Raw genomic sequence first — 23,543 nt, 5'->3', positions numbered from 1 at the left:
AGCATTGGCAGAAACACAGGTAAGTGCTGGAACCTGGACACTGAAAATTTCAGAGTTTCTGTGCTGCCAGGCACTGAGCCCCAGGAGAACTCTGCATTGACCTGAGGCCATGGAGAAGCTTCCAAAATGGAGTGACAGAACTGGGATTGTGGGTGTGAAGTTTGAGTAGAAGTGTGCGACATCACAGGGTGGAAAACTTAGAGTTTGGGGTTTGTGAATATAGTAATAAATAAAGAGCAAGATGGAGGTTTGAGGGTGGTGGCTGGTCCTTCTTCTCCTCCTCCTTTCTCCTCCCTCTTTCTTCTTCTCCTTCTTTCTTCTTCTCCTTTCTCCTCCTTCACCTTCTCCTTCTTTCTTTCTTCTCCTTCTTTCTTTCTTCTCCTTTCTTTGTCCTCCTTCTTTCTTCTCCTCCTTCTTTCTCCTCCTCCTTTCTCCTCCCTCTTTCTTCTTCTCCTTCTTTCTTCTCCTTTCTCCTCCTTCACCTTCTCCTTCTTTCTTTCTTCTTCTTTCTTTCTTCTCCTTTCTTTCTCCTCCTTCTTTCTTCTCCTCCTTCTTTCTTCTCCTCCTTCTTTCTTCACCTCCTTCTTTCTCCTCCTTCTTTCTTCTTCTTCTTTCTTCTTCTCCTTTCTCCTCCTTCACCTTCTCCTTCTTTCTTTCTTCTCTTTTCTTTCTCCTCTTTCTTTCTTTCTCCTCTTTCTTTCTTTCTTTCTCCTCCTTCTTTCTTTCTTCTCCTCCTTCTTTCTTCACCTCCTTCTTTCTCCTCCTTTCTTCTTCTCTTTCTTCTTCTCCTTCACCTTCTCCCCCTTCTCCTCCTTCACCTTCTCCTCCTTCTGCCTCTTCTTCTCCTCCTTCCCTTTTCCTCCTTCTCCTTCTTCTCCTCTTTCCCTTTTCCTCCTCCTCCTTCTCCTTCTTCTCCTCCTTCACCTTCTCCTTCTTCTCCATGGGTTTGGGTGGTTTTGTGTAATTGGATCAAAAAATCCACATTGTGGGCCACAACTGGTTGGTTATTGGGTTAAAAGTAAAAATAATTGAGGTGTCATTTCTTAATTGGATAAGTTTTTTTTTCCCCTAAAAGACCTTGTAGAGAGAGAGAGATGGGGCCATTTTGTAGCTTGTTAGTGAAATGCTGTAGAACTCGTGGCTTGTAAGACTGAAATGTAATAAGAAATTAGGCTGAGAAAGGGGTGACAGCAGGAGGAGATGCTGAAAGCTGGGGATGGTCAATATGGACAAACAGAACGCCCCAAAGTCTTTTCAGAAGGCTGCACAAAGGAAGATGTGGCTGAACCCCAGCTGTGAACAGCCCCACAATGGATGGAAAAGCTGGCCCAGAGAAAAGGAGTGTGTGACCTTCAAATTAGGAAAAGAGTGAGGGGCAGAGCAGGAAACACAAGGAAGCAAGGTCAAAAAGGAGAGCTAGACAAAAAAAATAAATAAAATAAAAGAGAGAAAGAAAGAGAGAAAGACAACAGAGAAGGGGGGGAGAGGAAGAAAGAATGAAAAGAAAAGAAAAGAGGGCACTGGCTGGGATAAAAAAAAATAAAACCTGATTCAGAGAAAATCTGAAATGAGAATTATTGCTTTGAACAATTAAAAATGCTTTACTATGCTATTGTAAAATGAGAGCTCAGTGTCGAAAGATGTAGTATGTGTTATAAATACCTAGATGTAAAACTTTCCATCTAGCAAAACTAATTTTTTTCTGTATTATGTCCAAACCTGCAGTGCAAAACAAACTTACCCAGTATTTAATAACTGCAGTGTTTGCTGCCTTTTTGGTTTTGTGTTTGTTTTGGTTTTTTTCCACTTTGCTCTCAATCCAGAGTTCACAATGGTTTTTTTTTGCAGCACTAAGGAGATGGGAATGACAAAATTACACGGCCTGGCTATTCTAGTGACAGCAGGGATCACTGGTGCAATCTGGTGGGTGTTTACCTTTGATCATTATTCTCAACAAGAATTTCTTTCTCTTGCCCAGGCTGAGGCAGGTTTCTTCTAACTAATGCAGATCCTGTGCGAGCATTTACACAAAGCTAAATTCAAAATCCCCTTTTACATTCAAAAGATGAAAATAAACAAGGTGTGGACACTTTTAACCTCTTCTGTGACATTCTAAAAGTCTGATTAATTATCTCTGTGTATTCCTGTGAGTCCAAATGTGTGTTTTCATGTTTACATCCCACACTTCTGTGCTCCAGACCAGCACAAGGATGCTGGAATTCTGTGCAGTGAATTTAGCTGTGTTTGATTTCGCTGTATTTATTTATCATGGTTGGTTTGAGCCTCCCTTGGTTGTTAAATTTGCTGCAAGGATTTTTTAGTCGTTTCACTGGACTGTTCATTCTGAAAGTAGTTTTTCTTCTTCTAAAATAAGGAACAGAAAGTGTGCGTGAACAACCCTTCACCTGGATTTCAAGTATTATCAAGAGTAATATAAAGAAAAAATATATACATATGTATATAAAATATTTTATATATATATATATATATATATAATATTCTATATATTATATATATATATATAGAAAATAATATATATATAATATTCTATATATTTTATATATATACTATTCTATATATTTTATACATATAATATTATACATATTATATATATATATATATATAATCAAGAATATTTCAAATATTCTTCAATCTAAAAAGTTGTTTCATGGTGGTTGCTTTCATGCCAATATTCAAATCTCAGCACTGATTGGTTTGACTACAAACTCCCAAAAACTCACTTCCTTTCACACCAGGACAGGTGTGTATTCAGTGCTCTGGAGCCTGAAATCAGAGCAGGTGGGGTTAATTCAGAGTTGGCTGGAACAATATTGGAGATCTGTTCCAATATTGGAGATCTGTTCCAGTTGGAGGAATTAGGAAAAGTTTTCAGCCACTCTTTCTCCGCAGCAGAGCATCAAATGCTCAAATGTGAGCACAAATGCTCAAATGCTCACATTTCTGTTTAAAATTACACTGAGATCTCACAGACTGGCCAGAACAAAGTGATGCTGTGAACACCTGGCTTCAGGAGGGAGCTGCAGAGGAGTTCTGGCATCAGCTGAGACCGAGCTCTGCTGCAAAGCACCCACATTTCCTTTGGTGCAAGTAGTCCGGGGCAAATTAAATCAATCACAGATCCTCAGAGCTGATTGACCTGCAGATAACTTTAGGCTAAATTCCTGGGTGAAAAACGCCAATCGCTCGCTTTTAAAATGTTCAAAGTTTAATAGTAATAAAATGGTTAGAAAAATAGGAATGTAATTAGAGTAATAAAAATTTGGACAATTAGGATTTAGGACAATATGAGACAATAAAAACAAAGAGTTATGGACAGTCCGGGTACCTTTTCTGGGCAAAATAAGTCCAAAAAAAGGACCCACATTAACAGAGGATTAACCCTTAAAAGCAACAGCCTGTTGCATATTCATACACCTCATCCATGATGCATAAATTCCATTCAAACACAGGATTCTGGCTGGGCAGTGTCGGCTTCTTCCTCTGAATCCTGACTGAGTCTCCAGGACTGAGCAAGGCAGGAATAAGTTCATTTCTTCTGATAATGGAGCAATCAGTTCCTTTTCTCTGAAAGATTCAGGTGTCCTGTGGCTGCTGAGTCCTCTCTTTAAAAAGTATCTTCCATAGCACAGGTTCTATTTTAACATTCTGTTATAACCTAAAACTCTATTTAACACACTACTTAAGAAAATTAATACAGCATAACTTTCTAACATAACACATAATATTCATTTTAATATTTGCCAAAAGCCAATCATAAAATACAGATTTTTCACACCCTGTCTTGAAACAGCTGAGATTTGCAAATCCTCATCACCACACTGACCCCACAAATGTGTGCTCTGTTAGATTTGTTTTATAGTTTCAGTCACAAAGGAAGTGGAGGAGAGGCTGATTTTTGTTTTTTATCATTGACTCATTGTTTTCCTATCCTGTCCAAGGTACCACTACCCTTTCTCCCCAGCCAGAACTCAGGAACAAAAAGCCTCCCCTGGAGAGGATTCACTCCTGTAAGTTCATCCTGCAAAATAAAAAAAGTAATAAAAGAGTTATGGACATACTGGAGAGTGTCACAGACACATTTCATGAAAAATCCTTTCCTTAGGATCTTTTCTCCTGAGAAGCTGAGAGGCCTCAGGAGCAAAATGTAACCAATGGTTATCTGCTGCTGTGGAATGCAACAGGTGCAGCTGGGATTGGTCTCATGTGGTTGTTTCTAATTAATGGCCAATCACAGCCCAGCTGTCTCGGACTCTGAGACTCACAAGATTTTATTATCATTCCTTTCCATTCCTTTCAAGCCTTCTGATGAAATCTTTTCTTCTATCTTTTAGTATAGTTTTAATATATCATTTTCTTTTAATATCACATATATCATAAAATAATAAATCAGCCTTCTGAAACATGGAGTCAGGATTCTCATCTCCCCCCTCATCCTGGGACCCCTGTGAGCACCACCACAGGAGAGAGTTCACCAAAGGATCATTCCAGGCCATGAAGACAACACTCACCTAAAAGATTCATTTTTAGGCACCAGATCCATGCCCTGGAAGTGCTGATTCCCATTTTGATGGGAGCCATCCTGCAGGGCCCTGCAGGCTCAGGTTCCTGAGATTTCATATGGGGAAATGGGAATCCATCGATGCAGCTCCCCCAAAACCAAAACCATGCAGTGAAAAAGGAGCTCAATCCCACCTGGTCTGGACACCTGGGAGCTGCTGTCCCTGAACCAGGACCTCATCCAGGTTTCTGTGTATTAATTAAAACAATTTGGGCCCTTTGGCAGATTGTCTGTTCCCTCTGGTTAGTGTTGCCCACAAACCTGATGAGAAGGAAGAGATTCCAGCCATGGAATTAAAAAAGAGTTTTAACCTGGTAGTTCACCAGACTGAAACTTCCTGGGTTTTTAATGCTTGGTTTCATTTAACTGAACCATATTTTACTATTTTCTTTTTTTTTTAAATTATGATTTGCACTTATGAATTACACTTCTTATGAATTCCACTTTTCTTATCCCCACTGCTTTTTTTACTGTGGTTTCCCCTCTTCATCACTTCTTTTAGAACACACACAGTTGTGTAATTCTCTGGAAATGCTGCTCTAAGGAGTGCAGCACATATGACATGGAGAGAAATAAACTTTAATGCCAGTAAAGCAATATGACAAAAGCAATGCAGTCTTTTTGTAATTAATTTGAAACGTAAAAGATTGCAGTATGAGAATTTTCATACCACCACCCTAAAAAAAAGAAGTTTATATGGCTAGATGTCTTTCTACATGTGATTCTTTTACTTTCCCTCTGTTAGCCTGTTTAATCTGTTACTTTTAGTGAGTGTTTCCACCTTACAGAACCTGTTTTTCCTGGTGGAAAATCTGGGAATCAAGACTGGTGGGTTCCCACTCAGTGACCCATCCACAGGAACCTGCACAAGCAATGAGAATGGAGAGCAGTGACCTCTGCTCTGTGTCCTGTGGACATAAACCTGTCAGAAAAATACAAACTTGGTGCAAAAATATAAACTTGGCCTTACTGGACCAGGCTCTCACTGTGTAGAAGTAAAACTGGATTTTCCAAAGATGCACCAAAGAAAGAGACACGTTGAAAATAATTGTAAAGCTGATTAATTTGCATTCAGCTTTACTTCCACCAGCCTGTTAAATGTAGTTCACATTGTATATGGACTCATATCAGTAATAAAATAGTGTTTGTGGTGGAGTCTGGATGCTCACTGACATTGAACCACACAGAGATCTCTTGTGGGGCTCATCTCTCAGAAAAAGAAAATCTGAAACTTCTGTGCCACAATGCATTTATGCACCTTTTATCTCTCCCTATAGAATATTTCTAATATTTTTTAATTTTCATTTGCAGAAAAGCAGACTTAGATGAAACATCTCTGATGCTTCCATGGTAAGTGCACCTGCTCTGGTACAATGGAATATCATGACCATGAAACAGAAACCATCAAAAACGCATAGAGGAAGAATCTGTAATTTGTTAGTTTCAGAAAGGAAATTATGGTGAATGTTGAAAATATTTTGGTTTAATTTTATCTTAATTCAGTTTTTTGCGTCCTCTGTCACCACTCAGAAGCTAAAAAGCAAAAGGCCTTGGCTGACATTATTTCTAGTGGTGGCAGTCAGCATCATATATGACGTGTAAATGCCTGTGGAATTAACATTTTGGGTCACTGGGATAAATTCTTTTTTGGAATTGCCTATTCTAGAGCCATTTGCAGTAGGAAAAACAAAACAAAACAAAAAGTAATAAAAGAGGTATGGACATACTGGAGAGAGTTTGCTAAAGGGCCATGAAAGGGCTGGAGCTTGTTTCCTATGAGGGAAGGCTGAGGGAGCTGGGACTGCCCAGCACAGAGCACAGCAATCTCCCATCTGCTCTGCAAAGTGTGGGAACAGAAAAACAGAAACTTACATCTATTTATATGATATCATTTTTCTATTTTTATACATTTTATAAAATATATAAATATATAAATATGAGTAAATAAATTTATTTATATAAATGTATTTTAGATAAGGAATATATTTGTACGTTTACAATTATTATTATATATTATAATATATGCACATATATTATAATATATAGTGTAATATATATTATATATTATATATTATATAATATATTATAATATATTATATAATATAAAATATATATTATATTATATATAATATATAATATATAATATAAAATATAATATATAATATAAAATATAATATATAATATATTATATAATATATAATATATAATATATAATATATTGTATATATAAAATTATATGTAAAAATACAATACACAGACATTAAGCAGAAAAATCATAAATTTATATTTCTCTAGTTGTAGGGGAGAATATGCCTGAAGTAAGGGAGAAACTGGACTGATGAAATGGCGAAGAGTTACATAAAATAAAAAGGGTGTGGTTGGGTAAAATAAGCTGAGAGTTTAGAAGTTATCATAGAAACCAATGTGTGCATGTGAGTTAGAGGCTGACTGAGCAAAAATATCCATAGTGCAGCAGAAGTGAGTAAAGGTGATAGGTTAGAAAAGCAAAATAAACCCTGTGGCAACTGTCTGTTGGGTTAAAAAGTTCTATATTGCCTTGGAACAGAGAACTTGTGACTACTTTGAGCTATGGCTGAATGGTTGCTCCTCTAAAACCTCACATCCCCTGAGACTGATGTTTGTCTGAGCAATAAATCATTCTGAGCTTGAAAATGGTCCCAGCCCTTCCTTTCTATCAGCAATAGCTGACCTTATCAGCAGAGCTGTGAACTCCATTCCAGTGGGAAGGAGATGTTCTTCTGAGCTAAGCCAGTAAACAACAGCCTGGGAAGCATCAGGGAAATACCTGTCCATCATCCCAAAGGAATCAGGGAGCAAATTAGGGATCTCCTCCTTCTCCTCTTTCCAAAGGAGGAGGAGATCAACAGCCCAGCTGGAGAGTCTCCATCCACACTCAGGAAAGAGCAGAAACCTGGGCTGTGATTTAAAGTGAGGCTGGAATGATGAATTCACTCTTACATCTGGCTTCGTTTTGATGAATTTCCTCAACTCTGCCTTCATTCCCAACCCCTTGCAGGAGAAGGGATGTGCTGGTGCTGACACCATGGCTGGCTCCAATTGTCTGGGAAGGCACCTTCAGCAGGGACATCCTGGATGCTCAATATCTGCAGAAGAACCTGGTCACTGGAGTGGTCACTTTTGCTGTTGAAAAGTATTGGCTTGTCCTTTATTTCTTGTCAAATAGTTAAACCTCTCTGCAGTGCTGCTGGTGGAGCACTGTTGTATCTGCAGGGGATGAAGGCAGGAATGATGAATCTGACTCCATGGTCTCAGAAGGCTCATTTATTACTTTAGAATTATTATTATTATTATTATTATTATTATTATTATTATTATTATTATTATTATTATTATTATTAGCAATAATTATTATTATATTATTTATATATTCTATTATATATAATATTATTATATATTAATATTATATATTAATTATATTTTATATATTATATATTATATATTATATATTATATTATATCCTATTACATACTATTACATACATACATACTATATACTATTACATACTATATTATATAATATATATTATATATTATATTATTATTTATATTTATTATGTTTATTATTATATTATTATATTTATTATTATATTGTTATAACAATAATAATGATATCTATAGTTTAATATAATATATAATAATAATTATATATATAATTAATTGTTATATATTATATTAAAAAATACTATACTATACTAAAGGATACAGAAAGGATTCTTACTGAATGCTACAAAGATAATAATGAAAACTTGTGACTCTTTCCAGAGTTCTGACACAGCTTGGCCCCAATTGGCCAAAGAGTCAAAACAACTCACACCACAGTAATGGTTGCCTCCTACACCAGGTCTCATAAGCTCTTGGAGATCTATTTCACACCCAAGATAGCTCAGCCACCTTTGGAGGCATAAAATCAGCAGGATGGCTTCTGTTGCAGTGGTGGAAATAAAAAGGCTCTAATAAAAGGCAAAATAACAAAGCTCTTTACAGAGAAAAACCCACCAAGTGCAAGAGGTCCTTGCTCCTGGTAAAACACCTCACAAAAGGCATTAGTTTCTTTGTTCTCTTCTTTTTCTAGTAAATTCTGTCCTTCAGTTTGAGGTGAAGTCCCCCAGGTCCTATGAGGTGTCTTCTCACCTAATTGAGGAGAGAAACTTCTGGGCTTGTTTCCTTTTTAAAGGGACAAAAAATAGTTTTGTCACTCTGTCAACAAGGAGCACATTCCTATAACCAGAATCCAATGGAACAATCACCTGTGGGTAAACAATCTCCAAACACATGAGCAAAACACAGGAGAAGCAAATTAGATAAGAATTGTTTTCCTTTTCTCTGAGGCCTCTCAGCTGCCCAGGAGAAAAACCCTGGGCGAAGGGATTTTTTCACAGAATGTGAATGCCACAAGTGAGAAACATTCCAAAGACTGAATGTGAGCAGCTGTAGACTGGGAGAAATGGGACATTGGCTGGGACATTGCTTGGAATAGGACAAAAAAACCCCTTGGAAATATAACAAGCATTTTGGCCCAGTGAAATAAAAATTATAGCTGCTCCTACATTTCTAAGAACAAGCTTTCCCTCTATCCTGCACTAAAAAATAGAAAAATTCCATGGAGTTGAGATTTTATTGGGTTTCTGTAAGAGTTTAAAGGTAAAATATTAGCTTTAGTAAAAACATTAATCAAGCTGTTACAGCTTGGGGTAGTTCTTCTTTGAGTTTCTGAGCTATACTCTATACCCTCTATCTCCACTGGCATCTTAGAATAACACAGCAACTTCAGCTAATCAAAACTATTTAATTGATAATTTTGACCCTCTCCTATGAAAACAGGCTGAAAGGGTTGGGGTTGTTGAGCCTGGAGAAGGCTCCAGGCAGAGCTTAGAGCCCCTCCTGTACCTAAATGGGCCCTGCAGGAAAGGGGAGAGGGATTTTTTACAAGGCTGGGTGGTGACAGAATGGGGGAGAATGGCTTTAAACTGAAATAAGGCAGTTTTAGATCAGATATTTGGAAGAAATTCCTCACTGTGAGGGTGGGAGGCCCTGGCACAGGGTGCCCAGAGCAGCTGTGGCTGCCCCTGGATCCCTGGAAGTGCCCAAATCCAGGTTGGACAGGGCTTGGAACACCCTGGGATAATGGAAGGTGCTCCTGCCCATGGCAGGGGGTGGAATAAAGTGGTCTTTAAGGTCCCTCCCAACACAAACCATTCCATGTTTTCCTGTTGATTCTATGATTTTCTCTAGGAAGTTAAAATATTCCACTGCAGAAAGAGTGCCAGGGAGGGGTGACAGGAAGTATTTCCATTATGGAGTGACATTAGAGAGCAGCACTGGGTGGAAGGCACCTGTTCTGTGAAAAGCTAAAATGTGAATTTAGTGAAAGCTAAAATGCAAATGTGCAGCAGCATGGGGAAGGTCTGAAGGGCAGCAGCTGTGTTAAATAAAGGGCACTAACATCATAAAAGGAGCAACAGATAGAAAAAGACAAAGAAAATGAGTTTGAAAAGCTGTCATTCCTCAGCAGGAGGAGCCTCTCCATTCTTTTCCTTTCCATGTCTCTTAGCTATGTCCAGTTCATAGAAGGATTCATGAGCTCTGCCAACAAATACTTCCTTGCTGGGCACCCCGTGAACTTCTACCTGTTCACAGACTGTCCTGAGAAGATCTCCCACCTCCAGATGGCCCCTGAGAACCACCTGTTTGTCATCCCTGTCCAGGATGACCCCCGGTGGCAGGACCTCTCCAGGAGCCGCATGGACATCCTCAGCTCCTACATCCAGAGGCAGTTCCAGCACGAGGTGGATTATCTGTACTCCATGGACATCAATGTCCAGCTCCTGGCACACATCGGCGTGGAGATCATCGATGCCCTGGTGGCCACCATCAGCTCCTGGCAGGTCACCCCACAGCAGGACAACAAAGCCTCTGAGACACAGCCTGGGTCACAATCTGCCGTCCCTGAGGGACAAGGGGACTTCTACTACACCGCCAGCTTCTATGGGGGCAGCGTGGCTGAGGTGTACAAGCTGACCAGAGCCTGCTCTGCAGGGCTGGTGGAGGACAGAGAAAATGGCATTGAGGGTCCCTGGCACCACGAGAGCCACCTCAACAGGTACCTCCTGCAGCACAAACCCACCCGGCTGCTGTCCCCAGAGTACTACTGGGACACAGAGCTGAGCTCCAGCAGCATCCAGGTGAAGAGGATGTGCCCTGTGCACCAGCACAGCCAGAGGCAAGCTCCTCAAACCAGGAGTGCCAGGCCTTTCTTCTTCACAGTGTAAGTCTGGGTGGGAACTCAGCACATCGCTCCCGATGTCCAGAGATGCCAGGAGAACCCTTGGGGGGGCTCGGAAATCCTGGAATGTTGCCAGGAGTGTTTGGTGGCTTGATTTTGATCCATCCACAGAAGTGACAGCAGTTTGAGGACATGAGAATCACTTTAGAGTGAAGGATGTAAAAGGGACACATTTATAGGGTGAAATATAAACTTTAAGGTTTTTGGTACGGGGGGGTTATGGAGACAAGATGGAGGGATCAGGGTGTGTCTCGTCCTTCTTCTTTCTTCTTCTTATCTTCCATCTCCTGTGGTGATGTTGGCACTTGGGGATTGGTTCATGGTGAAGGTGCACTTGCCAACATGGGTGAAAAGTATTGGAAAATAAAGGTAAATATCATGTACGTAGATTTTAGTATAAAAAGACATGACCGCCCTGTGGGTGGGCAGAGTGCCCTTGGCTGCCTTGCAGGTCAGACCTCTGCTGGGCAGACAGGAAATTTTGTAGATAAGAAACAATGAACAATCTGAAGATGGAAAAGCTGAAGAGTCCAGACTCGTCCTTTGAAACGCGTCCACCCAAGAACCACCCTGCCCGTGTCGGGGCAGAGACAGACAGACAGACTGACCGGACAAGTCTGAAGTTTCTCTCATCTGCTGTTGGGAAGGATGAAAGTTTGACAAGGAAAGTCTCACAGATATGTGTGCTTAGCAGAAAGATTTGGGAATGTAGAGTTTGATGAAGGAATAGAGATGGAAGCAAGTTTTGATAGAGAGGAAAAGCATTGCTGAGCCAGTCTCACTGGATAACCAAGGAGGCAAAGGGTATTTTATGTTAGTTAGAAGGGGTTTTTATGAATTAAAGCAAAGGATAAACCCACCCCAAACAAGAAGATGTTTTTACCAAGCACAAAGACAGCACAGGCAAACAAGTCAGCAAAGTTGCAAGTAGAAAAAAGGTCTCAGAATTTTCCACTGCAAGAAAACTGAAAAACAACTTCTGGCTTAAACTGTGATGTACTGACTTTGAGTGATTGGAGAACAGTAACATGAATATGGTAATTACAGTAGTTATGATAGGCTATGGATAATAGTTAAGGTATAGATTGGTTCTACTGTATGGAGATGCTCAGCAAAGAAAAGTAAATAATGCATTGTGACCAAAAGAAAAGTATAGAATGCATTGTGACCAAAAGGAAAGTATATAATGCAGTGTAAGCAAAAGTATAGAATGCATTGTAACCAAAACCAAAGGGTCTCCAGGCCTGCCTGCAGCTGGAGCGGAGGGTGACACACAGCCCCACTAAACTGAGCCTAAGGGGCAAAGGATTTCCCTCTGTTTGTAGGACACAAATATTTTCTCACATAAAGTGGGTCTCCTTAGTTAGAGACTACTAAACCCAGAAATTTCTTTTATTAGCAACTTTTACTGAAATTTTATTTCAAATTTTTGCTTTGCAACTGTCCTTTCTGCATGTTTACATGTGGTGGGGTTCACAGGGGTCCCAGGAGGAGGGAAGAGATGAGAATCTTGACTGCATGTTTCAGAAGGCTGATATATTATATTATATTATATTATATTATATTATATTATATTATATTATATTATATTATATTATATTATATTATCTGACAAGGACATGCTCAAAATGACAGTATTTAGGATCTGAATAAAGTCAGTTTGCAAATTTACAAATGGTCCCTACTGATTAGGGTCTACAATTATACTTGTCTTCTGCTGTCTCATATTATTTGCTCAAAAGTTGATAATTTAATATCATCTATTATGTTTCTGTTATGAAAATGTTGTTCTTTGCTCCATAAATCTTGTTTGGCCTTTTCATGGTGTTATGTGTTTTATTGCAGTTGTATTCCTTAAGAGTGGTTTCCCAGATTTGAAAACAGAATAAGAAGACAACATTGTGCTCAAACCTGGTTTGTCCAAAGACTGGGCAGCAAAAGGTTACTTAAAAAGGGCCAGACAGGAGGAATCTGTGAGATATGAAGAGTTTTCAGATAAAGATTGGTGTTCAGGTGAAATTCTGGGGAATTGAGTTAGCACGCTTAGGTGAAAGTAATAAAATAATTTTAGAATAATGGAGCAGGACACAGATTTAGTTGTCAGAGAAAGTCAATTCTGGTATGAACCAGCCCTTTTGAATCACTTCAGAAAGCACAGATGACGATGGTCCCATGAAATCAGAGTGCTGAATCGGCTGAGGGGGTAAATTAATCTTCATTTTTGCAGCATTTCCCCTCTGTGAGGCTTAATCCTCTGCTGCTATCTGATCTCAGTCTCTCTCTGCCACTGCTGAACAGGTTTAACCTGTGAAATTTGACCCCTTGGGAGAAGGACACTGCAGGGCTCCCACTGCCATTTCCAATGCAGAACAAAGACCTGCACAGGTTCTGCAGCCCCTGGAACATCCTGGGCACTGGAAAATCTCTCTTCTCCTGGAGCTTCCCTGCCCAATGCCTCTGGAAACTGGAGTCAGGTTTCCCAGCACCTTCACAGACAGGAGTGAGCTCACAATGCACAGAGAGGAGCAGAGTTGGTAACTCTGAATGAGGGCTACCAAATTCTCTGCCTTAGTAGCCCTCCTCTTACCAAGGTAAGAAAATTTGGCTGATCCTTGCACTGTGCAAATCCTTGCCTTGTGCTGGGGTCAAACCTGGCCAGGAAAGGGGGTTAATTGGGGTGGGTGATGGCAAAATGTACTGGAACAGCATGAATGGGACAGACTTAGCACAGTTCTGTACCTGGGCCAGAGCAACACTATGCAGCAGGACAGATTAGGCCAGAGGAAATGTAATTTTCTGTTATTTCCCTTCAGTCAAACACCTGGCTGCAAGGGATGGTGTAACAGAGTCTGTGCTGAGTTGCAATTTAACTTTTAAGAGAGTATAAAGATTTGTTGTGAGATTTATCCTTATTAGCTTCCAAAATCTAGTCCCAGTGGTGATGAGAAATCAGTCTGTGAAGGGGAACAAAGGGTTTAGGCTCCTGGACAAGCTGAACACAGCACCAGGCCTGCTGCAATGCCAAGGCCTTCCACTATCAGAGCTGGAATGGGTTGTGCATTGTTGGATTAATCCCTTTTCTGACCCAGAGATGGGGTAACTGAGAGGTGTTTTGAAAACTTTTGTTCCATTTTCAGTCTCATGAGAAGGGTGAAACAATACAGATGTTATAATTCACACCATCACAATCAGAAGCCAATATTTACTAATTTCAATATAAGTGTTTCTTGGCCTATCAGCTTTTGCCACACCATGCTGTAAATGCCTTAAATCCAATAATCTAAAATTACCCCTCGTGGGTCCCACTACAATGCATCTTTCATAGTTCTATTTCTCCAAATTATCCAGTGTTATTTATAAAACCATCCTTTGAAACTTGTTTCCAGTTCCATTTCTCTCTCAGCAATGTCTGTCCTGTCCCATGGCATTTCCAAGTCAGCATTTCTCATCTCCATGTTTGCACACAGATCCCCACTGTGTGAGCCTTCTGCCAGGCTTGGAGAATTCCCTACAAATCCATTCCCCACAGTGCATGCAGGAACTCACTGCTGTGGTATTTCCTAACCCTTGTACAGGAAGAGCCACAAGGACCCAGGAATGAGGATGTGTCCAGGTGACACTGAGTGGTTCTGCTTGAGAGGAAGGAACAAAGAACTGGCACAATCTGCCAGGCCAGGCAGTGAGCTGGGATGGCCCTTGTGGTGTTGTGAGATCCTCAGGATGAGGTGAGAGGTGAGAATTTGACTCCTTGTTCTCAGAAGGCTGATATTATATTATATTATATTATATCATATCATATCATATCATCTCATCTCATATCATCTCATCTCATATCATCTCATCTCATATCATCTCATCTCATATCATATCATCTCATATCATCTCATATCATCTCATATCATCTATTATATTATATTACATTATATTATATTACATTACATTACATTACATTATAATGTATTCTAAAACTATACTAAAGAAAGATAAAGGATACATCAGAAGGCTAAACAAGAATGAATAATAAAAACCTGTGACTGGTTCCTCAGAGTCTGACACAGCTGGCCCTGATTGGTCATTACTTAAAAACAATTCACATGATTGCATAAACAATCTCCAGACCACATTCCAGAGGAGCAAAACATGGAGAAGCTGAGGCTTCTCATCTTGCCAGGAGAAGAAATCCTGGCAAAGGGATTTTTCAGAAAATATCACGGTGACGGTCCCTGAGTTGCACTGAGATAATGGGGGAGAAAGAAGCCCCAGAACAGAAAGTTACACCAGTGCACAAAGTCTCCATGGCTCCTTGTGGGAATCAGAAAAGCAGAAACCTCCAGAGACACTGAAGGATTTGATCTGCAGCCTTGGAAGAAGCTTAGATTGATGTAAAAATACAATACACAGATATTAAGCAGAAAACAATAAACTTATATTTCTATAATATAAGAATGGTGAGAATATAATAAGGTGAGAATATGCCTTAAGTGAGAAACTGGACTGATGAGATGGTGAAGGGTTATATAAAATAAAAAGGGTGAGGTTGTAAAAACCACCATTAAAAACTTCTTTATACTTGCAGAAATGTGAAATAGAAGTGGATTTGTAGTCAGGGAACAGAAAACAGGAATCATGGCCTGTTGCCTTCAGAAGTCAGGTTCACTCAAATTGGGGCATTAAATTAGTTCTGTTTCTTACATAAGGTTGTACACTCTGCTTAAAACCTTTACAAATCCATACAAATCCATTACAAACTTTCTTTTACTTGCAGGAATGTGAATTAGAAGTGGATTTGTGGTCAGGGGAAACAATACAGGAATCAAGGCCTGTTGCCTTCAGGAGTCAGATTCACAAATCCATACAAATCCATTAAAAACATCTTTATACTTGTAGGAATGTGAAACAGAGGTGGATTTGTAGTCAAGGAACACAAGACAGGAATCATGGCCTGTTGCCTTCAGAAGTCAGGTTCACTCAATTTGGAGCAGTAAATTGGTGCTGTTTCATACATAATGTTGTACTTAGAGCCTTTACAAATCCATACAAATCCATTAAAAACGTCTTTATACTTGCAAGAATGTGAAATAAAAGTGGATTTGTAGACAAGGAACAGAAAACAGGAATCAAGGCCTGTTGCCTTCAGAGTTCACTCCCTGGCAGACTCTGTCATGTGAGTGTCTGAAGGAAATTCAGGGTGATGCATCCACAAGAACTGCCAAGAATGAGTTTTGTCACTGAGGGACCAGGGGGCTGTGCATTTTCCTTGGCACCTGGAGGTGGCTGAGCCTGTCCTGGGCAGTGGAACCCTGGCAGAGCAGAGCAGAGCAGCTGTGAATGCAGAAGGACTGGCTGGGGGTGGGACAAGTGCCAAGCTGATAAGGTGGAGCAGGCCAGGAAGTCAGAGATGAATCAGGATGAAGTCTGGGATTACCTAAATTCTAGGATGGTAAATCACTGGTTCAGCATGGAAGTTATGGCCTCTAAATAGAGATTCAGGCTGTGGGTCAGGTTTGACAAGACCAGGGCACAGCATATCCACGCTTCTAAAAAAATTGTTATGGACATGGCTGAATAATGAGTGAAAATTGATGTACCAGAATAGGGGAGCAGTCTTTAAATTGGGGTAGTGGGGAAAATATGAGGCCAGAGCAGGTTGTGATGCAGAAGTGAACAGAGCTAAGGAGACAGAGGTCAGCCTTACCCCACTGTTCTCCACTGCCAGTGAATTTGGCAGCTCCATCTCCAGAAATGCCTGCAGCAGTGCTTGTGACACAGTTCTGGAGCTCTGCTGAACCACCCCCACACAGCCTCCCCAGCTCCTCCTCACACAGCAGCAGCTCCAGCAGCTGCCATTTGTCACCACATTTCTCCTCACACAGAAAAGCAAGGCACGATTCTCCCCAAAAATATTTCTGGGTTTCACATTCTCTGAACCTCAGAGAAAGGAAACACAATTATTACTTGCTGTGCCTGTGTTTGTGCCAAAGTAGAATGCAATGTGGAGATTGTTTACCCACAGTGATGGTGATTTGTTTCCTTGGCCTGTCAGAGCCAGGTGTGTGTGTGTGTGTCAGGACTGTCACTGGCAGCCACGAGATTCTGTGCAGTGTGTGCAGAGTGAGTGCTTGGCAGGTTCAGTTTAGATGTAATGCTATCTACTGTACTATAGTATAGAATAATATAATATTTAAGTAATTAATATTAAGTAATTAATATTAAAGTAATCAATGTTAATATTTCTTTAAAAATAATAAATTTAAATATTCTTAAAATTAAAGTTATATAGTATTTTAAAGTAATTAATTAGCCTTCTGATAAGATGGAGTCAGATGCATCATTCCATCCCTTCATGGGGGGGAGGGAATATAGTGTAATATAGTAATAATATAGTACAATATAGTGTTATAAAGTGTAATAGAGTGTAATATAGTGTAATATAGTAATAATATAGTAATAATATAGTGTAATATAGTAATAATATAGTGTAATATAGTATAATATTGTGTAATATAGTGTAATATAGTAATAGTGTTATATAGTGTAATATAGTCATAATAGAATGTAATATAGTGTAATATAGTAATAATATAGTAATAATATAGTGTAATATAGTATAATATTGTGTAATATTGTGTAACATAGTAATAGTGTAATATAGTGTAATATAGTAATAATAGAGTGTAATATAGTGTAATATAGTATAGTAATATAATATAATAAATAATGAATTAGCCTTCTGATAAGATGGAATCAGATGCATCATTCCCTCCCTTCATGGGGGGGGGAGGGAATATAGTGTAATATATATAATAATTACAGTAATTACAATAGTAATAATAATTATAGTAATTATAATAGTAGTAATATAGTGTAATATAGTATAATACAGTATAATATAGTATAATATAGTAATAATATAGTGATAATATAATATAATGTTATATACTCATAATAGAGTGTAATATAGTGTAATATAGTAATAATGTATTATAATATAGTGTAATGTAGTGTAATATAGTATATTAATATAGTACAGAATAATATAGTATAATAAAGTAATTCATTATCCTTCTGATAAGATGGAGTCAGGTGCATCATTCCCTCCCCTCCTCGGGGGTTCCCTGTAAATTCCATAGCATTCCTCTCTCCGGGTGATGCCTGCAGCACAAATCCAGGCTGCTGCTCCCATCTGCTGCCCGTTGTGTTCATTGCAAGCAGCAGCAGCTTGAAACAATCTTCAGGGGTGCTCTGCCCAAAGGAGAGCTTAAACAGAAGTTACACTATGGATGTGATGCCTCAGGTTTCAGCTTTTCTATTTTTCAGGTTCTGTGATGCCTTGGGAATAGCTGAGAATTAAATCAAGATTGCAAGAGGATCAAATCAGACAGGTTTACCAGGAGAAGAAAATGACATCAGACTTCTGCAAGCAAGAGATGTTTAAAATGTATAAGTTTGTTTATGCAATCTTTAACCCAATCATTGCAGTTAAAACATTACTAGCCTTCCTAAAATAGTATATAAGTGTTTGGATCCCACAATAAAATTGGATTCTGATCCCCAAATCAGTCCTCCCCGTCTCTCCTCACCCCTGACAGTTTCCTGCTCCTTCCTGGCCAGCAGGGCACTGTGAGGAGCAGGAAAGGCCTCGGCTCTGTGCAAGCACAGCTCAGCAATGAAAACCCCTGATGCTTACCTGGAATTCTGGGGAGCAAAAGGGAATCAGTATATTGTTAGGAGAGGAAATATCTTCATCTACTTCTTTATGTACTGGTGATGGTGAGAAAGAGGAGGTTTGGTCTGAGTGTTTGCAGGATGTTTTGCTATTTCTGTGCTGGCCATCAAGGTGAGAATATAAAATGGTAATAAAACTACAAAGAGCAAAGGGTGCAAATGAGAGATTCCAGAAAACCCCAGGAGTCTGAATTCACTCCATTTTACACTGTGAGGTACAGGAGGACATCCTGCCCTGCTTTTTCTATTACAAATATTTTTGTTTTACACCAGAGCATGTGGTTTTGAACTTTTGAGCAGTAGCTTTGGTTAGAGGAACTTACACCAGCCAGAAACAGTACCCATGACCTGTCTCTTGCTGGGAAGTGATTCTTGCTGTCCTTTGGTCCTTGTTCCTGGGATTTGTTCATCTCTGGGCAGAGGTAAACCAGGCCTCTGAGGAGGCAGGTGCCTGTTGGCCTCATCGACACAATGCAATGTCCTGACAGCCCCTGGAGCTGTTCTGAAGTTTTTAAAACCTCCTCACTCTGTCCAGCTCTGATGTTACAAGGGTGTAGCACCAAAGGAGAGGAGTATTCCCAGTCTCATCTAGATTTGTGTTGATGGGATCCTGCCATTCCTTCAGAAAAGGAAACATTTGTGTTTGGTTAAAAGCTAGGAGCAATTAGCTGGAACTAACAAGGACTTCTGCAATTAGACTGACTCCTGAGATTCAGAACTTTCCTAGCTGGTGATTTGCCCTCTCCCCAATTCTCTACAGCCCAGTATCTCCCCTGGGAGGGACCCAGCTAAACACAAAGGCCTAGTTAAAACTTGGTGAAACTCTGATGCCTTGGGACATCTGCACCAGAGTCTTGGAAAGAAACTTCATGGAGAAGAGGGAATAGGCAGCCAGGGATGTGAGCAAGGGCACAGGGGAAGAGCTGGGGAAACTAAAAGCCAAATAAGCTCAAGACACTTATAATATCAATGATGCAGACATGCTGCAGTTAGCTCCTATCTGTTCCAATTTACAGTCAAAATAATCTGCTCATTAACACAAGAGTAATAATTGTCTTGTTTCAGAGCAGGTTTGCTGTGAGAGCTGAGGCCTCACAGCCATTCTGTGCAGGGCTGATGGCAGAGGGCAGCTCTGGGAGGACAAATGGGCTCTCAGCAAGGCCACAGAACCACAGAACCTCAGAGCTGGAAGGGACCAGCCAGGACCATCCATCCCAGCTCCTGGCCCTGCACGGGGCACCCCAAGGGTCACCACAGGTGTATGACAGCATTGCCCAGGCACCTCAGGAGCTCAGGTGGACTTGGTGCTGAGCCCAGGCCCCTGGGGAGGCTCTGCCAGTGCCCAGCCACCCTCTGAGGGAAAACATTTCCCTTGATATCCAACCTAAACCTGCCATCAGTCAGCCCTCAGTTTCCTCAAGTCCTGTCACTGCCACGAGGGTGAAGAGATGGACAGATGGACAGATGGACACCTGCCCCTCACTGCCCCTCAGGAGGATGGAGCAGACCACAACAAGGTCTGACCCCGGCGTTCTCTCCTCCAGGCCTACAGAACTCCACAATTTCAAGAATCTTCTCCACAGGAGTAGCACACATGACACACATGATCACAAATTATGTCATTGTCCAGTGGAGGGTCTCAAAGATGATGAGAATCCCTCTTGTGAGGCCAGGCTGAGGTAGCTGGGGCTGGTCAGCCTCCAGAAGACTGAGAGGGGACCTTATCCCCAGGTAAAAGTGTCTGCAGGGAGGTTGTGAGTGATGAGGAGAGACAGGGAAGACTGGTTTGGTGATCAGAATCTGATTTATTGTGGGATCCAAATGCTGAATCTGATTTATTGTGGGATACAAAGCCTTATATGTTGCAGGGTTGTGAAGGTCCCCAGGATGAGGTGAGAGATAAGAATTGAATCCAAGTTCTCAGAAGGCTGATTTATTATATTATATTACATTATATTAAAAGAAAATGCTATACTAAAACTGTACTAAAGAAAGAGAAAGGAGACATCAGAAGGCTGGAAAAGAATGAATAATAAAAACCTGTGATTGACCAGGGAGTCCAACACAGCTGGACTGGGATTGGTCATTAATTAAAAACAATTCACATGGAACCAATCAAAGATGCACCTGTTGGTAAGCAACCTCCAAACCACACTCCAAGCAATCAGATAATTATTGCTGACATTTCCTTTTCTGAGGCTTCTCAGCTTCTCAGGAGAAAAATCCTGGCAAAGGGATTTTTCAGAAAACATCATGGTGACACTTATATACTATTTAGGGAGGCAATAATGTTTTACTACAGTGAATGGGTTAATAATCACATAAACAAACATATATTTTAAACATCTCTTGCTTGCAGAGGTCTGATGTCATTTTCTTTCCCTGGTAAATCCATCTGATTTGATCTTCTTGCAGTCTTGATTTAATGCTCAAAGTTCTGTTTGCTGCTCCCAAGGCCTCCTGTTATCAAATCCCTTGTGCTAACCAGGTCCAAAGTTCACAATCAGTCTTGTGTCCCCCAACATCCCAACAGGAGGTTGTTTAGCAGGGCATTCCCCCCACAAGAGCTTTTCTGGTGTTTGTCAGATAAATCAAACAAATCCTCTTGTAGAGGGGTTCTTTGGGCCCATGGTTATTGCTTATTTTGGGGTTAATACTGATCTGGCATCTCCCAGCTGCCCCAAAACACCTTGCTGTTGGCATTCATGTTCTTAACTTTCCAATATCATTCCAGTTTTGAGGATTTAATACCAAGAATTTTATTAACAGTTACAGAGCTTTACAGTGGTTAGGTTCTTCAAATGCCTAGACTTGGTCTAACATGTTTAAAACAATTACTCTAAAATTAAAGGAATACCTTTGAGGCAGTGGGGCAGGAATGCAATTTTGCACACCTCTTTTCTTTTTTCCCCAATAACAATCTCAGAATTAATAATCAGTACTCATTAATTTCCTGGGCTCCACATTATAGCCTGAATTATGTCCTCTCCTTTCCCCAAAGAAATTTACTAAATATTTTCAGGAAATAAATGCAAATGGATGAAAACGTATTCTTCTCAGTTCTTTCAGTAAAATCAGGCTCCTGAATGTTACACTTCTGTTCAAAAAGTCAGAAGTATGTAAAACACAATTTTAAAGTTTCTGAAAAATAGCAAGGAAAAGAAAGAAAAAGAAAAAGATAAAAGAAACAGAAAAAGAAACGAAAAAGAGAAAAAAAAAAGAAAAAGAGAAAGAGAAAAAGTTTATTTAGTTAAGAATTTCTTAAGTATGTGGAAGAAGTTTCCTTCCAAAATGTTAACATAGCTTCTAACACTCCCTCTTAATGCTGAAAATCTCCACTCTTCTCCCTCTTTCTTTCCAAAAGCTGAAGTGAATCTGGAAATTCATTTCACTGAACAAGAATTTAGAGTGAAAAAATAGCAATACAAACGCCTGAAACACCCCAAATATTCCATTTCATCTCCACACTAAATTAGTTTTTCTCCATTTTTTCTTCAGGGCTCTTTTCACCTCCTTATTCCTCAAGCTATAAATGATGGGATTCAACAGAGGAGTCAGCACAGAATAAGAGAGCGAGAGGAATTTATCCACAGCTGCACAGTAGGTGGATTTTGGCCTCAGATATGTAGAGCCTGCAGTGCCATAAAACAAAGCCACGACCAAGAGGTGTGAGGAGCAAGTGGAAAAGGCTTTCTGCTGGCTCTCAGCTGATGCCATGTGAAGAATGGTGGAAATGATATGAATATAAGAATAAACAACCAGTAAGAAAGGGCTGAGAATAGCAAAGACAGCCACCAGAATGACCTGGAGCTCTCTCGGGAAGGTGTTGCCACAGAGCAGGTCCAGCAGGGGCTGAATCTCACAGAAGAAGTGGTCGATGGCAGAGCCACACAAGGGTGAGCTGAAGGTTATCAGGGTGTGAATGAAGCCCACAGCAGCCCCACAAATGTAACAGCCAAAAACCAGGCTCCTGCAGACCCTGCTGCTCATGATTATTGTGTAATGCAAGGGGTGGCAAACTGCAAAATAACGATCGAGGGACATGGCGGCCAAGAGGAAACACTCAGCAACCCCAAAGAGAAGGAAGGAAAACATTTGCATGGCACATCTTGTCTTGGAAATACTTACTGTTCCCACCATCAGGGTCTCCAGAATGGTTGGGATCATGACTGATAAATAGCAGATATCCAGACAGGACAGCTGAGTGAGGAAGAAATACATGGGGGTGTGAAGGGTGCTATCAGTGTTTATTGTGAAAGCTATCACTGTGTTAGCCACCAAGGTGAGAATATAAAGAGATAATAAAATTACAAAGAGCAAAGGGTGCAAATGAGAGCTTCCAGAAAAACCCAGGAGTCTGAATTCACTCAGTCCACTGAGGTTCCCAAGGATCATCCTTCTTTGTTTTAGATGAAGCTGTAAACAGCCAGGCAAATCTGCAATCAAAATACAACTGCCTGCTTGAACAGACAAAAGGACGGCTGGAATTTATGTGAAAAGATCTTCTGAACAGATTCCAAAAGTTTCTAAAGAAAATAAGGCAGCCTTATGCCTTTATTTTTATCTCTATTTTTGATAGATTCTTCTTTCACAGCATTGCCTTCAAAGCTTGCACATTCACCACTGTCTTCAAATGCTCAGCTAGCATTTTCACCCTGTAGAAAAAGAAAACAAAAATTATGGCAGATATCTTTTTATGGACTAATCAATTCAAGTCCCAAAATCATCAGTGGCAACATTTGAATATAACAAAGGTAATTTCTCTGTTACCTGTTTTGGAGTGTGGTGGAAGAAGAAGAAGAAGGGAAAAAAACCCCTAAATTGTGAGGTCTCCAGAAAAGCTTCCAACTCTGAGCACTCTGCAGTGAAGCAGAAGAGAGGCTTTTCCACAGCTCTTTATAATGTATTTATATGT

The 23,543-nt window shown here is 40.1% G+C and overlaps 2 protein-coding genes across 2 annotated transcripts; one reads left to right on the top strand and one right to left on the bottom strand.

Annotated features, from left to right (window-relative positions):
• Positions 1–1,776: 1,776 nt before the first annotated feature.
• On the top strand, positions 1,777–10,889 carry LOC139601539 (histo-blood group ABO system transferase 2-like). Its single transcript, XM_071450666.1, has 5 exons — positions 1,777–1,923; positions 3,960–4,028; positions 5,891–5,929; positions 7,617–7,751; positions 10,172–10,889. Exons 1-5 carry the CDS (start codon positions 1,832–1,834, stop codon positions 10,887–10,889), a joined length of 1,053 nt encoding a protein of 350 aa, XP_071306767.1. The 5' UTR covers positions 1,777–1,831.
• Positions 10,890–21,979: 11,090 nt separating this feature from the next.
• Positions 21,980–23,023, bottom strand: LOC139601688 (olfactory receptor 10C1-like). The gene has a single exon (XM_071450876.1). The coding sequence runs from the start codon at positions 23,021–23,023 to the stop codon at positions 22,085–22,087; it is 939 nt and encodes a 312-aa protein (XP_071306977.1). The 3' UTR covers positions 21,980–22,084.
• Positions 23,024–23,543: the final 520 nt, after the last annotated feature.

This window comes from Agelaius tricolor, unplaced genomic scaffold (assembly GCF_023055355.1).
Source record: "Agelaius tricolor isolate 1412-34295 unplaced genomic scaffold, bAgeTri1.0.p SCAF_31, whole genome shotgun sequence".
NCBI lineage: Eukaryota > Metazoa > Chordata > Aves > Passeriformes > Icteridae > Agelaius > Agelaius tricolor.
This window is presented reverse-complemented; position numbering and strand designations above follow the sequence as displayed.

Bases quoted from the DNA above. Each gene is read 5' to 3' on its own strand.
- LOC139601539 (XM_071450666.1), top strand. From the start codon at position 1,832: ATGGTTTTTTTTTGCAGCACTAAGGAGATGGGAATGACAAAATTACAC. The intron at 1,924-3,959 runs GTGGGTGTTTAC...ATCCTGTCCAAG, and splicing joins GGGATCACTGGTGCAATCTG to GTACCACTACCCTTTCTCCC. The intron at 7,752-10,171 runs GTATTGGCTTGT...CATGTCTCTTAG, and splicing joins GTCACTTTTGCTGTTGAAAA to CTATGTCCAGTTCATAGAAG.
- LOC139601688 (XM_071450876.1), bottom strand. From the start codon at position 23,023: ATGATCCTTGGGAACCTCAGTGGACTGAGTGAATTCAGACTCCTGGGT.